Source organism: Ruditapes philippinarum, unplaced genomic scaffold (genome assembly GCF_026571515.1).
Source record: "Ruditapes philippinarum isolate M1 unplaced genomic scaffold, ASM2657151v2 ctg481_1_1_1_1, whole genome shotgun sequence".
In the NCBI taxonomy this organism is placed as follows: domain Eukaryota; kingdom Metazoa; phylum Mollusca; class Bivalvia; order Venerida; family Veneridae; genus Ruditapes; species Ruditapes philippinarum.
Window position 1 is genome coordinate 1 of NW_026866246.1, and position 18,178 is coordinate 18,178.

General features: G+C 33.7%; 1 protein-coding gene across 1 annotated transcript; it reads right to left on the reverse strand.

Moving 5' to 3' along the window:
• Positions 1-13,979: 13,979 nt before the first annotated feature.
• On the reverse strand, positions 13,980-17,127 carry LOC132731900 (uncharacterized). Its single transcript, XM_060718198.1, has 4 exons — positions 16,825-17,127; positions 16,008-16,200; positions 15,157-15,285; positions 13,980-14,848 (listed from the first exon to the last, which is right to left on the reverse strand). Exons 2-4 carry the CDS (start codon positions 16,189-16,191, stop codon positions 14,046-14,048), a joined length of 1,116 nt encoding a protein of 371 aa, XP_060574181.1. The 5' UTR covers positions 16,192-16,200; positions 16,825-17,127; the 3' UTR covers positions 13,980-14,045.
• Positions 17,128-18,178: the final 1,051 nt, after the last annotated feature.

Consider the following 18,178-nt stretch of genomic DNA (forward strand, 5'->3'; position numbering starts at 1 on the left):
TCTTAGGCCCGTAACTGATCCTCTAAGAAGACATATTTACGAGACTGTTATGATAAAATGTCACAACTTTAGTGATCTAAATATTAGTATCGTATTTTAAAAAATGCTGTTTCATTGAATTCTAACTGATTATATGAATATATGAACGTTAATATAAAGATATTTTGAAATAATAATAATAAGTTTACACAGCAATTAATGTGCTTTCAAAATTTGTATATATTTAGGTCCGAGTGGGAGCATCTCTGAAGTTGAGTCCGAGTGGGAGCATTTTCCATTTTTATAAAAAGAATTAAGAAAAACTGACTTCTGAATAGAAATATTTGAAAATTATATAGAATAATGAGTAAACATGACTCGGTTTATGTTCCGGTACGTTAAAAATAATTTTCAAGAAGGTTTTCAACCTTATTTCAAATATGTTTTGGGAAAAGTCCGAGTGGGAGCATTCAGAGAAAAACACTTATCCCGTTTTCAGGCCTAAACTAGGCAATAAATCTATAAAAAAAAATTACAATTATCTCAAGTACTATAGCCATTCTTTGGTGCGCTACACGATTTTTTGATACTCTTACGTTTTCTTATAATAAAATTGTATTTTACCTTCGAATCGACGAAAAAATGGTCCAAGTGGGAGCATTCAGCAGGTGCGCGATGACGTAGTATCCTACCATTGAGTTCCTAGAAATTTAAACGCGAGATGTGTAGTGTGTAGACTGATCAGTATATACATGTAGTTAACACAGGTTAAAAAATGGATAATGGAATATATATTGGAATAATTTTTTGTAAGGTTAGATTTATGTTTGACAATATTTTTAAGGCATTTCTTTTCGAAAATAGTTGGATGGGCCCTGAAAAGGGCCGTTTGTTTTCAACCTAATAAAACTCGGATAAATCCGGGTATAGGTTGATCAGTTTCACCTTCCAAGGTTGGGAAGGCTTTAACTGTGAAGCCGTAACAATATTGTTAGGCTTCAACTGTGAAGCCGTAACAATATTGTTAGGTTTCACAGCTCTTCTCGGCCAGTCCACCCCACGCCTGGCGAAGAACTCCTTGAGGGCCGTCTCCCTCTGTCTCTTCTCTATCTCTCTATACACCCACTCAGGAGTCGTATCTCTCTTGAAGAAGAATTTCTTCATGGCACGGAATATCTTTCTCAAACCCATGGTTCTAGAGAAATGAGAAATGCATTTTCTCACTTGCCCCTTTTATAAGCATTTTCGGATTGACCTACATTCACATACATATTATAGTTAATTTTATAAAATATTTAAAAAATGATTTGATTGGATTAAAAAATTTCTACAAAAAATCGGATTGACCTACATTCAAAATGTAGAAAAGTAAATATCACATCTAAAATATAAAAATCGGATTGACCTACATGCAAAATGTAAAAAATTAAATATGCAATCTGATTGGATAAAACTTACAGCAACTATTTTCAATACATCAAATTATATTTCTGTTATAATTATAAAAAATTTTTATACTAAACAAATTTTTAATATGAATCTACTGGCATGCGAGCAGTTCCCGTACAAAAATCGTAGTTACTTAAACATTATTTTTTATTACGCTCACTCACCAAAATTTGAACGTTACACATTAATATTCGGCTCGTCACACAAATCATGGAAATTCCATCATGTTCTAAACATAGAATAACCCTTAGTTATGAGGCCTCATATGGGGTACCGAAATTATCCATTATTTTGTATGAAGAGAAGTAGTTCCCGTACATAAAATTTCACCCATTATAATTATACAATTTTATTATATCGGACCTATTTTTCATTTATAATTGTTGAACAGACCATTTTCTAAGAGATAAATAGATGTAATTCTGGAAAAAGAGCGTAGACTAAACGCGTGTATCTATTACCCGGTACCGTTACCCCCAACGCATTCACATGCGATGGCATGCTTGTATGCATGATATTTTACGCATCAAAGCCATAAAATTATTTTATATAGTAATATTGGTCAAAATTCTGATAATTTAACAAGTTTTCATCACATTGCCTTCTTATCTGTAAACAGGTGGTATAAGTGGAAAACCCTTTAACATGCCTCACGCGTATGTATGTTTGCGCATGCGCGCAAGGACGGAATCCCCCAGATGAAACAAGGTCAGGTTTTGACAACGCACAGGTGAAAGTGATTAAAAATGAGACTTTTTATACGTACTGCCGAACTGACACTTAGATTTTGTTTCGTTTATGTATCTGCTTGATTTGAAATGAATTTTTGAAGAATGCATGTAAAAATCAAGCGTTTAAATGAAAAATACGGGTACTGCTTCTGTACGGGAACTGCTCGTATACCAGTATACTCAGTATACTACTAGTTTTATAAATTAATACAGGGGGTTTAGACTATAGATCATGACTTTGTGTGACAATATATTGAGGTATTTTTTTCGACACTATTTGGGTGGCCCTGAAAAGGGCCGTTTTGTGGCAAATGCCATTTACTGGCACTCACCCTGAGAGTGAGTGCCCCTGCAGGCAGGGCAGTACTGGAGCTTGGCCCACTTCTTTTTGCTTGGGCCAAGCTGGAGGTGGAATGGAGGCTCATCATCGGATGACCAGTCCTCCCCATCAATGATAATAACATCATCATCATCATCTTGGGGCGTTTGGTGAGGAGTCTGCACCTCCCGCTCCGGCGTTACCTCCATCCGCCTCCTCTGTTCTTCCTCCATTCTTCTTTCTTCCTCCTCCCTTCTTCTCTCCATCTCTTGTCTCTGCATCCGTTCCACCTCCTTCTGTAACTCTAGTAACTCTATTCTATGTTTAGAACATGATGGAATTTCCATGATTTGTGTGACGAGCCGAATATTAATGTGTAACGTTCAAATTTTGGTGAGTGAGCGTAATAAAAAATAATGTTTAAGTAACTACGATTTTTGTACGGGAACTGCTCGCATGCCAGTATATTGTTTTATTTAAACCTGTAGATCAAAATAGTGTTTATCAAACTTATATATAGTAGACTTATTCAAATATTGTTTATTATATAGCATCATATTAAAAAAAAAATATTGTAAACATGTTAATTCATCAATACACTATATAACCCAGTTAAAAAAGTGTACCGAGGTCACGTCGATACTACATTGTATATAAACAATACCCCGATCTGTGTATTTTTTACACACAGGTTAAAAATTAAATATAGCGAATTTTCGCTTTCTATAAAATGTAAAACATTATTTTATTTTTACATAGTCAATATCTACGATATCTGCATACATCATGTGTAATTTTAATATTCATATATAAAAAACAAATTAGAATAATCGCAGGTTTAAATGAGAAACACTGTTAAACTCACAGTCTAAGAGGGTTATTTTTTAAGTTTACATTATTATACGGATAGAAAAAATCAATATCTATACATGTATGTGTTGGGCTGAATGGTATAAGTAAGAAAATCATAAATTGAACCATATTGGTATTCATTTTCATATCATTATATCAAGTTTTTCATGTTCAAAGAAACACAAATAACGTTCAGTTTTGTGCCACGTTCAGAAAAGTTCAGATTAACGTAACGTTCGCTGATTGGTCAATTATTTACAGGAACGTTGTCGCAGAGGTCAATCCGGTTCACTCGTTCAGTTCACGTAAATACAGACCTTCGTTTTTATTTGACACATTCCTCCTTAGCTTCAGCATGGAAGATTTTACAGATATCTTAACAGAGGCGGCGAATTCGGCGCAAATTGTTCAAGCAGACGTGATATGTGATCCTAATTATATGGGCACACCGATTTACGGTTCATATCAAACAGCTGACTATCAACAACATCAAGCGCAGACACCGAGAAATCAGTATCAACGCCCACAACAGCAGTACCAGCAGCAGCAGCAACAGCAACAACAACAACAACAACAGCAGCAGCAACAACAGCAATTCAACAAAACCAGGGGTGAGATGATGAAACTATTTCAACAATTGATTCAAGAAATGCGGTCAATGAACACCAATATGACCAATTTAGAAAATGCACTGCGTGAACGGACAATCCCGCTGAAATTCAAGACAGATACCGTTGTCGTTCCCGTGGAATTCAAATACGGGGAAAACAGTCACCGTTCAACGACTGATGACTCCAGTAAATCATCGGATAAAAGAAAAACTGATGTTGGTCTTGGTCTTGGATCTCATTCAAAGATGATGAAAAAGAAGTAAGCCGGGTGGTGTTTTTTCTCCCCTTATAATATTAAAAAACGGCCTTTTTAAGGGCCACCCTATTTTCATCCAGAAAGAAAATATCTTATCGATGTTGTCATACAAATATCAGTCATTATATATAAGTCCCCTTAATTTCATATATAATTATATATAAGTCCCCTTAATTTCATATATACAGTAAAAATGTTCATAATTCACTGTTCATAATTCACTGACATTCAAAAATTCACGTTCTATCATAGCTCTCATTTGATTGGTCCATAACACCATGTCTTCTTTGTCATAATTGGTTATCATAATTTTTGATATCATGATTAATGTAAAATGAGGTCAATCCGGTCCCGAGCCCTTCTTAGACTCGTAAACGACATTCTTGATGCAATGGAGCATCAAGAGGTCACTGCACTGATAGCTCTAGATTTAAGTGCTGCTTTTGATACTGTTGACCATAACATACTGTTAAATGTTCTTGAAAGTCAATATGGCGTCTTTGGATCTGCGCTGGAATGGATAGATTCATATTTGAGGCCGCGTAGCTGTCGAGTGAGTGTTAACTCGAATGTGTCATCAGAACGGGAACTTGACTGTAGTGTCCCCCAGGGAAGCTGTTTGGGCCCTTGGTTCTACTTGACGTACGCAGGAACTATCTTTGACATTGTACCTCCCTCCATTTCCGTGCACGGATTTGCCGACGACCACGTTGCGAATAAACGTTTTAAACCATCACCTACCGCAGAAGCAAGCGCAATTCGGGACCTCCAGGACTGTGCAGTGCATATAAATGAGTGGATGAACAGCAACAAGTTAAAAATGAACAATTCAAAGACAGAGTTTATTCTTTTCGGAAGTCGTCCACAGCTGAATAAGTGTAACACCAAAGAAATCAATATATGTGGTAATGTTATTGAATCACAACATTGTATACGGTATCTTGGTGCTTTTTTGGATGAGTCTCTAAATTTCAAAGATCACATTAAAAGAAAGTGTAGAACTGCTATGTTAAACTATTTCAAGATCAAGAGCATTCGAAAGTATCTGACAAAGGAAGCCGCTGAAACACTTGTTTTATCTTTAGTAATATCCCATTTAGATTATTGCAACATCATTCTATACGGCATATCTCAAAATGAATTAGCCAAACTTCAACGTATTCAAAATATGTGTGCCAAACTGGTGTTAGGTCGTTCCAAGTATGATAGTTCTAAACAGGCATTATTCGATCTGCACTGGCTTCCGATTAAAGCACGAATCAGTTTCAAGATACTGACATACATGTATAACTGTTCGGCAGGAAACGCACCATCATATTTAATAGAGCTTTTGTCTCATCAAGTGTCAAAACGAACCTTAAGATCATCTGAATCCTCAGTTGGTTGTTATGTTGTTCCTTTTAATAAGAAGAGGACTTTTTCTGACGGAGCTTTTAGCACGATAGGACCAAAATTGTGGAATGAACTACCTATTAATATGAGAAAATGTGAATCTGTTGAAATTTTCAAAAGACAACTGAAATCATTTTACTTCAAGGACTTTTTGCACTTTTTAAGTGACGCTGAAGGCATGGTCTGTTCCTAATTGTTTCGTGCATGTTTGTATATTTCTAGTGTTTTATTATTTTCAATGTATAATAATATAATAAAGTCTAGCCCATGTGTTATCATGTGCAGGGGTGCAGGGGTGTAGATTGTTACATGTTGGTGGGGATTGACCCAATCACTGTGACCGTCGCACTGCTGGGAGTATTGTGTATGGTAGCACTTGGAGTAGCACATATAAGGTATATAGCTGTACAACGCCATTGAATATGTATTCTATATGTAGAAATAGGCGTTAAATCAAGTTTTCAAGTTTCAAGTTTCAAGTTTTATATAAAGAGCGGACTACCATCAATGTTCATCATTTGTCAACATGGCACACACCTTACCACACACCATAGGCAACATGAAGATGGTTGAAGAAAAGATTGCGGAGATTAAAGCTGTTGAATTCAAAAGTCTACAACTGTATGCTGAAGTTCATACACTAGTGGAACAAGAGATGGAAAGATTGATGTACCGTTGTAGAAATACAGAGACCATGCAACAAAATGCTCAGTCCTATAGAGAGAAGTCCGAAAGAGAGCTGAGAGAGGAAAGAAAAAAACAGAATGAAAGACAAAACGAAAGAAGAAGGCAACAGCTACGATTCATGCCCTACTATGGGATTGTTATCCCTTTAGGACACCATCAGCAACAACGGCAAACTGAACGGGGCAGTACTGAACGGACCAGTACTGAACAGACCAGTACTGAACCACACAGTACTGAACCACATAGTACTGAGCAGCAAACCAGTGAGCACACTGAACAACAGTGAATGTTTTATAGCCAGTGAAGTTAAAAAAACAATAAAATATAAAAAAAATAATAAAATTAAAAAAAGGTTCTTTTTAGAACCAACACAATTCTTCCCGAAAGAATATATCTTTCATATATTGTCAACCCTTTACATTACATTACATTGCAGATACTGTTATGTTAAGAAAAAGCCAGGATAAGCAAGTAAATGAACATGGCAAACTTTTATTAAATTTTTGTAAGGCCACTGGTTTGAGAATTTTAAATGGGAGAACCGGCGCTGATAAAAACTTGGGTAAATTTACATGTGTAAAAGAGCAAGGTAGAAGTGTCATAGATTTTGAATAACCGATTAAATTGTTGGGCCGAAGATTATAATGTGTATATTGAAGCACAGGCAGGCTTCCGAAAAATATGGGAACGATTGATAATATGTTGGGCGTTCGTAAAGGAGAATATATTTCGCCTTTTTTATTCTCAATGTACTTAAACGACATTGAGGAGCATTTCATATTACATGGATTTGATGGTGTAAACTTAGATATGTTCAAACTTTTCATTTTGCTGTATGCTGATGATTTTTGCTGAAACCGAAACTAGTTTACAAAAAGGTTTAGATCTGTTATTTGACTATTGTATGAAATGGACACTAACAGTTAATGTTGAAAAAACAAAGGTAATTGTATTTAGAAAAGGCGGCACAAACAGAAGAAATATGAACTTCACATATAATGGTCACACTGTAGACATTGTTAAAAAAACTTCTTATTTAGGTATTATATTTACCACAGGTGGTTCTTTAAGCGCAACGCACGAGGCATTAGCAGGCCAGGCGTTGAAGGCAATATACAAACTCAAGTCTTATTTAGTTAAATTCACTAATATTGATGTTAAGCACTCCTTAGAACTATTTGATAAGTTAGTTGTTCCTATTTTAAACTATGGATGTGAAATATGGAGATTCAAAGAAACAAATGTTATAGAAAGAATACATTTACAATATTGTAAACAACTTTTAGGAGTACGTGCCCAAACCCAGAATAATTTTGTCTATGGAGAATTAGGTCGAACAAGTTTACTTTCTAATAGGCTAATATGTATAGTAAGATTCTGGTTTAAAATATTAGAATGCGAATGCACAAAATATATAAGACATGTATACGATATGATGTTAAGAGACTTAGAAATGTATCCTAATAAGATTTCATGGGCCTATAATATTAAACTTTTACTAGACTCATTAGGTTTTAATCATGTGTGGCTATTCCAAGGAGTTGGAAACAAAAATATTTTTATAGATGTATTTAAGCAAAGAATGTATGATAATTGTTTACAACTATGGAACGCTCGACAAGAGCCAGGACGTATAAACTTTTTTCATGTTTTAGATATCAGCCATATTTAGACATTGTTAAAATTACTAAATTTAGAAAAGCATTAACAAGACTGAGAGTGTCATCCCATTATTTAGAGGTAGAAGCGGGTAGATGGCATAGGCCACAAAAAATATCATTTGACGAAAGAAAATGTAGACTTTGTAATACTCTAGAGGATGAGTTTCATTTCTTATTTGAATGTCCCCTGTACCAAGATATAAGACAAATGCATATGAAAAAATATTTTTAGAAGAGACCTAATGTAATTAAATTTAGAGAACTATTTGAATCTGAAAATATTTGGATTGTTAAAAATTTAGCAATATTTGTTTACAAAAGTTTTGATAAAAGAGACAGTGCATTGTATCAACGATAACCTTGTCCTCTCACTATTTCATATATATGATGCTTATATCAAGTCATTGATGTTATTATATACATTTTATATGTATCACATATATAATAGACTAGATATGTTATAATGAATAAGTATTGACTTTTTAATAGAACTATTTTATGTATACCATGCTATATCATGCCATTGATGTTAATATGTAACTGCTGATTGTATTATTACTGTGTACTGATGGGCATATTGCCTTTGTATGAATAAAGTTTATCTATCTATCAATTGAGATAAAGTTTATACTACACTGTTTATCACATATATTTTCAAACAAATGTCCGTTTCCTTCCAAAATGTTGCAAAACATTTTTCGGACTCCTATACTTTTTTTTAATTGCTGATATGACAGTGATATGAGAATTCGATATATATTTTTTTTCGAAATTCGCTAAAAGATAGTCCACTAAACTCATAACAGCTCTATTTCTAAATAAACAAGAAAAATATTACATACATTTGTATGTAATATAGGTACGATTGCATACTACTTTTTGTGAAGACTTTTTATGCTTGCTGCATTATGGTGTAATGTAAAATGAACATACATGTCATGAGATATTTTATATCTTTAAACATTTTCATGGAATGTAATTAATGTATCATCATATTAAAGTTGCATGCCTTCAGATGAGAAAAATGATTTCAAGGAAATCAAAATATAAAAAGAAAATTCACGGTCAATTATTGACTGCCTTGAAGCATAATCACAGAATAAAATTACAGGAAATTAAAAACCTTACCTTTTTAATACACTAAAGATAGAATTTCATTGTAAGTCATAGTCGCAGAATTGAGATATGATTATTTATTCACATTAACATCATTATTGGTTATATATTGATAAAAAAAACCGAAAGACACAGTTTGTAAATATTTATTACAATGAAATATGAAAAAAGGTATTTTCAATCCTATATGACGCGCCAAGGTTAGCTATATTAATAATTCCCGCGCTAAGTCGCGGTGGTGCTTGGGATAATCACTTGATACTGTAAATGGCAGCCATTTTACGATACGAAAATGCCTGGCCCTCCTCGGACAGTTTATCCTGCCGAAAAGATATGAAAAAATACTTGCAATTCAAAGTTTGTTTGCTACATAAAGATTATCGATTTACTCTTTGCAAACTTTTTCTCTGCCTGATTGTAATAGTATTGATGTGTTTTCATTGGCTTAAACCATCACGTTATCAATACACATAAAGGTGTGAACTAATTTCGTGTTCATTAAAATCATTCCGTTAATTGAAAACGTGGCTTATTTGTGTTTGCTCGTTAGAGCTATTAATTACAGAAAGTCATTGTGAACTGAAATCGGTAGTAGTGATCCATTTAATGTAATGTGTCCCGTGCATTGCATAATTTTGTTTCTGTTCTGCACCTCGAATATCTAACTTTTCGAAAAACATAACATTTTGGCGTGAACAATCGCGTTACACGTGCCTGCTCGTAAACATTTGTTCGGGGTAGAACTGAAAATATTCGATTTTGTCGAATTTGCACGGACACACGTTTTTAAATGTACATAACCGTGTCAAAAATCATGATTGACCTCGAATAAGTGGCATCCTGTATTACGCCATGCATATGATTCAATGGAGGACAAGTTCTTATTACGGGTTGATATTTTACTAATACATGTACACTTTTTCAAGAAATCTGAAGGGTATGACATTTCTATGGTTGGGAAGTTCAATACTCTACAAATCGTCGTTCGCTTCGTCAGGGAGAAAAGTTCTCCCGGGCTTAATATAATTTTCTTTTTGTAACAGCTTAGATAATTGGAAGCCTAAATAAATCCTACACGGAACTACATTTTCCGTTTTTCGAAAAAATAAAACTTAAATGAATAACAAAACAAAAACATAAACAATACTTACAATTAGCCGTTTAATTCGGCCTTCCGCTCTATCTCGGAAATGCCGTTCGCTCGTTTTACCGTACACCACAATTTTGAAGTGGAGCGACAGTTTGCCGGGCGTGATGTTGAAATAAGTAATCCTGTGATGATCTTTCGAGGAGGATGGATTGATATGTGACGTTATATAACGGTCACGTCAAGACTAACAACAATGCCGTTGAACTTAATAGTAGAAACGTTTATAGTACTTATGTTATATCTTAGCTTTATATCTTTTCAAAGAAAAATGAATGGTAAATGAAGATAAGATTTGTTGGTTGATAATTCCTGTCAAGAAATAATTTTCTTTCGAATTAGAAACCAGCTACTTCATGCTTGTATTTCCATGAGTGAGAACATGATGAAGGTCCATTCATGTGCATTATTGGTTACTTATATAGGACTAAAAGATGTGTCATGCTCTTGTGACACAATAACTTCATATTCTGCAAGATATAATTCGGAACATAGCACAAAAACAATAAAAATCATCAAAAGTGACTCGCAAGTTATGGTTCAGTGAAAACACAAGTAGGGTACAGATCAGCAAGACGGTACAGTTATCAGAATGTTCGCCTCTTTTATTTACTGTGTTTTTATCAATATTCAAAGATATCCACACAAGTGTCTGTGCGGTAAGACAAGTTTAGACAAAAAAGTTAAGATTCAGATATGAGTTATAGTGACATAAAACAATTTTAGGCATAAATTTGCTTGTGTATTCGGCCCGTGTTGACATAAACAAAACACGAAGCGAAGAGCAAAGCGTTTTATGCGCATACATTTAAAGAAGCTGGATATAAATGTATCTATAAGCAAAGAAAAAATATTTCTAAATATGATTCAAATGTTTACATACCGTCTCAGATTAAATGCAAGCCGTCTTAAAAAGTTTTATTGGTCACCTCGCCTGTTTGTACTGAACTGATGTTGAGATCTTCTCACAAGATCCGGTTGGGGTACAAATCGTTTATATACTGTGTAGACACTTCTCACACCGCGCTGCGCTAGTACGAGTATACGCCGGAAGGTGCCTGTCCTATACTGGAAGAAGAAGAAGAAGAAACACATTTTTAAGTACAAATTGAGAATGACTTTTAGCTTTTTAAAATTCAGAAACTCAGGCATAAAAAGCAATCACTTATTTTCAACTAGAAATGACTTAGTTCTTGTGAGTAGAGGTAAGATATACCATCGAGTGTTTGTTAACCAGCGGCTAAAATGAGCATTTTTTAGTCTCATCCTAAATATGCATAAAAATTCCATGCACAAATTAAACACAAATTGAGGGGAATGTAAATACTATACAGTCGGCGGCACGAAATACCCAAATATACCCAAATACACCCAAATATACCCAACTATAGCAATACATGTATATTTATTTTTTGTTTGTATAAAATATAGATTATAATGAGCAATAGATAAATATTTATAAAAAAATATGACTTAGCCTGCTATAACTTTCATTCATTCCGTTGAAATGGGCAGTCCGATAAGATGTTGTAAGAAAATAAAGTTGTGACATTTGCTTATCTACTATATAGGTTCTTTATGAATGTACTTTTCTTTACTGGAGTTGAGGTCGCAAGACGTCATCATCGTCTTCTATAACCCCCATGGCTTTGTGCCCAGTTCTGATCCGGTACGGTGGTATACTGTGTTGCTCCCATGAATTTGTCCAACCTGTTTTTAAAGCTGTTAAGTGAAGGAGCATTCACAACCACTTCTGGTAAATTGTTCCAGTCCGAGATAACCCGTAGAGTAAAGAAATGCTTTCTAATCTCAGTTCTACATGATTTCACTGTCAGTTTATACCCATGACCTCTTGTATTTGCATTGTTCTTTAATTAAAAAAAACAACACTTCATAGTTAATATCCTCCTTATGATGTAACAATTTAAAAACTTCAATCATGTCACCTCTAAATCGACGATATGCTAGCGAAGGCAATTTCAGTGTTTTAAGTCGTTGTTCATATGACAGATCTCTTAGTTGACCAACTAGTTTTGTTGCTCGTCTTTGTACTGATTCAATTGCATTGATGTCTTTCTTAAAACGAGGATTCCAAATAATGTTTCCATATTCTAGATGAGGCCTAACTAGGGTTTTAAATAGTTTCCCGAAAGATTTCACTGTGAAATGCAGAAATGTTCTCTCTTCTTCTTCAAAAGATTGATGAAATAAACGAGTTAATGGTAAACATATTGCATCCTTAACTTCTTTCAGCACTCTAGGGTGTAAGAAATCAGGTCCACATGATTTAGTTACGTTAAGATTTTCAAGTAATTTCTTGGTAATTTGCTCATTGAACTGTACTTCCAAGATACTTTTACCAGAACTTCTATCACTTATATATGGAATATTGTTCAAATCTTCAATAGTAAATACCATCTTGAAAAACCTATTTAGTTCTTCAGTTTTTTCCAAGTCATTTTACGTAATCGAACCATCGTCTCTCTTTAAGGTAGCACACCTCTAATGGACATCATTTCAAATTTTTTTTTGCATATTATTTTCATAATCTGTACTATTTTACTGACTTATCTTCAAAATTTAAGACCATCTTTCCATGTAAATAAAAAAAATATTTGTAATTTTTTATCACCCCCCGTATTTTGAAAATCTTCTAGTCTTGTTTTACCTGTATGGTAGGTAAAAGTGTCATTTCTTACTCAAAAATGTTGTTTTTACCACAAAAATTAGTATATATGAATCAGAAAGGGTCATTTTATAAAACATCAGGCTTAAAAATGAATCTTGATAGGGGAAAATAGAAAAAAAAATTGATTTTCTGAAATGACTTGAAAAAAAATGGCCGCCATCTGACTATAGACAAAAAAGTACCACCTCCAATTATTGATATTTTTTTCAAATACATGAATATTCATTAAAACTTAAGCGCTTATTTTTCATCAACACCCTATTACTTAGGGAAATAAAGGCCAATCAAACAATTTGCCCGCATTATTTTAACAAAAAGGTGAACAAAGCATAACATGCGGAAAATAAAATAATCATTTATTTCCAAATTTCAATTATTGAAAATATACCGAGTTCATATATATTATAAATAATGATAATATCAGTCATAGAATCACAATATATATGATTTATGTCCTTAAAAAGACATAGTAGAACAATTTCTAAGCTGATATTCATAATTGTTTTGAAATTTTTCCTGGTTACAACTCTATGAAAATTTAGCGAATGATAAAAATATAAGTGAATAATTGCAAATATTTTCATATCTAACTAAGACATAGTTGAACTTCCTGAGATTATATACAACAAATCATAAATATAATAGCTATAAGTCAAGTTCCATAACCCCACTTCATTAAATATAAGCTATGCCAAATAGCATCAGCGAACTTTATGCGCCGCCACGGAAGGTACGGGTTTTAGCCGTTCGTAAAAACGGCTGAACGAATAATAGCCCTACATAAAATTGTCTCAAACCAGTTATCAATTACTAAGAAGCGTAGAAAGAGGAAGCAAAAATTTTTTTAATTATAATTCCTACATGTGTATTTTCTATATTGTATTAATTTGCATAATATTGATGTATGTACTATTCTTTGCACATGTTTAAGTATTGTTGGTTAAAACAATAAACAGAGGCCATACCTTATAGTATGGTATGGCCATTAAACACAATTTAATAGTTTGTTATTCCTCGCGTGGCTGTTCATAAAGTATATTATAAAATGTCTTTATTAGTGTCAATGTTGACCTCGATGTTTGAATAAATAACACACATGTATGAAAAATATTTTTTCTGAGTACTTGTCAAACAAGTTACCTAATCATTTTTTTTACTAAAAAAACATTGACATTTTAGGAATAATTTCATCCAATAATTTCTTAACATTTGTGACTCTTGGCAAGCCTTCAGAATTCTTAGCTGTGAAAACATCCCGTAAAGCGTCCTCCCCACCGCGACTATACAACAGCTTTAAATGTGACAAATTTAATCCAGATCCTGCAATGTTTTCAGCAGTAGGTCTTTTCATTACTCCTGTATAAATCAAAGGATTCAATGATGGTAAATTTGAAGCTTTAGCCTTATTGAACATGATGTTGTTGGCTACTGCTGATGGACTGAAACTATGTTCCATCAAATCTTTAGTTGGGAGATTCACATGCTGAATTAACTTTCCGAGTGCTTTTACATCTTCAATGGCATTATGTGCATCATACACTTCACCAAGAATAGTGGATACAAGGTCAACTTGTTTCAAAGATTGCTTAGGATAAAGTTTTCTAAACACAGACAAAGAATCAATAAATGCACACTTTGAAAACTTATCAAAAACTCCGAGATTTGTGAGCGTTGTTACCAAAATTGGGAAATCGAACCTACGTCCATTATGTGCAACTAAACACACATTTTGAAATTTAGAAATCCAGGCGATCATATCATCAACTGCTGATCTAATATTCACAGATTGAACCTTTGTTCCATTAACTGTCATCTGGCCTTCAAAATATGCTATTCCAGTAACACTAGTTGCTGTTTTATCAATGGGAACTGTAGGGTTGACATATGTGTTGAATTGTTGCTCTGACACAACTTCTACTGCCGAAATTTGTGTTATCTGAGGTAGGACTCCTCCTTGAACTGTAACATACATTAAAATATAACTAAAAAACCCATTTTATAACTGTTTGTATGGTGAATTGCTGGAAAAATAAAGCTGTTAAATTTTTAATTCATCCACAATTCATATAGGCAGTAACAAAGTCTTTGAAAATACAAATAAAGGGTATTCCCTTCTGCTTAAATTGTAAATTATTAACATGTATATATTACCTTGAATTAATATATGTTTAAACCAAATAAAGGATATGAAATAATGTTAGTTATCAAGATCTTTGAAGCACTTTAAAATCATGTGTAAATTGAAATTTGTAAAAATGATAACTCACTTAGCCCAGTTGTTTCCAAGTCAAAGGATATTATAGTTGGCTTTCCATGGAATTTGGCAGACTTGAAATTTCCCCTTGGAATTGAATCAGGTATTTTCTCGACATTGACAGTTTCTTCATGACCAATACCTGTAGAATTCATTTTTCAATAATTAACATTGTATATCATGAAATAAACTGTTTAGGTTTAGCTCTATGTAAAATGCCATTGTCTGAAAACAAACAAATTATTCAAAACTCTATTTGATCCAAACAAAATAAACTGTAATTTCTATATTTTCTAATACAAAACATATTCTGGATTTTGAGTGTTTTTTTTTTATAACATGTATAGAGCATGTGTTCAACAAGCATTATATTTGTGCTCTACATTTGTTCAACATATGTCAATGTATGAATTCTACATTTGCAACACAGGTGTTCTACATATGTTCTACATATTTTTAGATTTGTACTACCTTAAGGCTAGTATTAAAAAAGTATTTTGCATATATTCATATTTGTTTGTTTTTGTTCTTTTGGTTTTACGTCAAATCGACACAGTATAGGTCATATCGCAACTTTACTGGTGGAGGAAGACCTCAGGTGCCTTTCCGTGCATTATTTCAGGCACGAATGGGCACCTGAGTAACCGACGTTCTGTAAGCTAGCTAGAAAGCTTCCTCACATGAAAGAATCCAAAGTCCCTGTCGGGATTCTAGCCCACAGCGGTGAGGGGCAAGTGGTTTGAAGTCAACGACCTTAACCACTCGGCTACGGACGCCCCTACATTCATGGGTACTACATGTTCTCTGTATATATACATCATATGCATTATAATATGTTCTAAAGTGTTCTACATATAAACTTACCAGACTGATATGTATCTCCTTCCAGTGCCTCATTTGCACCCTGATTAGTGGCCCGTTCCTGTTTTAACAACAATCGTCTAAGTTTGGTGGAGGGGGATTTTGCCTTTTCTCTCTTTTTTTCCCGCTGTTTCATACATTTCTCTGCATGACGAACTGTATGAGTCCCAGGTGAAAGACCCAACATTGAGTAACCCTGTTTTTTACAAGTTAATAATTTAATCATTTGATAACAATAGTTATGTGGTGTTTTTTGGAAAGAAATTATGAAAACTAGTAGCAGCTTATTTTGTATAGTAACAAAGACTATGATTTTACTCATAATTATGACATCATGTGTTAGCAAATTGTCTTTTATTGGTGGCGGATGAAAAGTTTCTCTTGCAATGTGTGCATAATAGAAAATCCTGTCTGATATTTAAGAACATATTAGTACATCTTTTATAAAAATTATTGTTTAACTATGCATTTGTTTGTAGATTGAATAATGAAAACTTAAATTCTTTATTTACTTACATTACATTCTGGACTTCACAGAAGTCTATGTCAATAGGTCCAACAAACAGGTATATGTAAAGAACAACAACAAAAACTTCTGAAATGATAACAAATAAACAACTTCAACATGATCAACAAGTCAAACATGATCAACAAGTAAACAAACATGATCAACAAAAATAATTGTATTATGATCAAAAACAGCAACTATAAAAAAGATCCATATTAACATGGTAACTGAAATATAACGGAAAACTGAAAAACATCAATAAACTGTAAAACAAATGAAAAAGAAAAGTAGAATCAAAACAGCAAACCATACCTTAGAAATATACTGCCTTCCTTCATTTATGAATGCTGCTGTTACATGGACACGATAATCAAGACTACTGGAGTTTCCATAGTGATGACTTTTAGGTGCTCTTAGTGTGACCTCTTTGTTTGCGTGCTCACATTGTTGGCTCGAGCCAAGATCTATATAGTGACCAGCATTATATATTATTGGATCAAACAACTGTTGTAATTTTTGTCTGAGATTACTGTCCTGGAGTGAAGTTTTATATGGAAGGCTACGATGTGTGTAGCTGGAACCAGGCTTCCGTTTGTAACCACAAAACCTTGCATTACACAATGATCACCAAACTGATGTGGAACTATAGCTTTTAGGTTTTCCTCCATTCCAATTTTATCGCCTTGATTTTTTGAAAATGTATATTTCAAACATTTTTCTAAATGAGAAATTACAGTTTTGCTAAGTTTCACACCTTTTTCACTTTTCAGTTTATATAAACCTTTTGTAAAGTTTTTTACAACATGATTCTTGTCAAAACGTTTCTTCATTGAAACACCAAGGTCAGTTTTTAATCTAGAAATAAGGGTGTTGTCACCATCACCTTCCAAGTATTCCACTGGAATACCTTCAGCTAAAAGTTCCTTAACCCCTTTCACACCACTTGTTGCTTCCATAGCTCTTGCACTGCCCCTATGATTTCTGACACATGCATGAGGACGTACTTTCTGGCCCGGCCTTTTGCGTCTCCACCAATTGCAAACACCACAGGTCCGATGGCTAACTATTGTTTTAACAACTTTCTTTGGCTGTCTGGATTTCCCAGTGGTCATGAAAAAAGTGTGAGCTGTGAGAAATGACAAAAAAAATACAATAAACAACAAACACTAAAAACATATAAATAGTTCTATATGTAGCTAAAAACTGATTATTTCAAAGTAATGTATCAAAATTGTACGATCTCTAGACACTGAATGCAAAATATTTATTTCTTACATTAACACCACACATACTCATAAGCACCTGCCATCACTTATGCCTATAGCACATAGTATATGTATGCAATATTAGAGAAAAACAAAAACTGTTTCTAAAATAATTAACTTACAGGTTAGAGAATCAAATCCTCGCTTGTGCCAGGCCGTGTCAACAGCAACAGACATTCCACTTCTTGTCTGACAAGGGAATTTTGGAAGTAGTCTTACTTTTGCTTTCTTTATTTGTTGATCTGTTTTCCTATCAGATTGAGGAGTCAGAACTGGGACTGACAGTGGCTTTCTGGTATCTGTAGGTGTTCTATAATTGAACCAAGCAAGCATTTAAATGAAGCATTTCAGCATTAAAATACATAATGTATATACACTATGAATAAAAAAGTATTTACTAT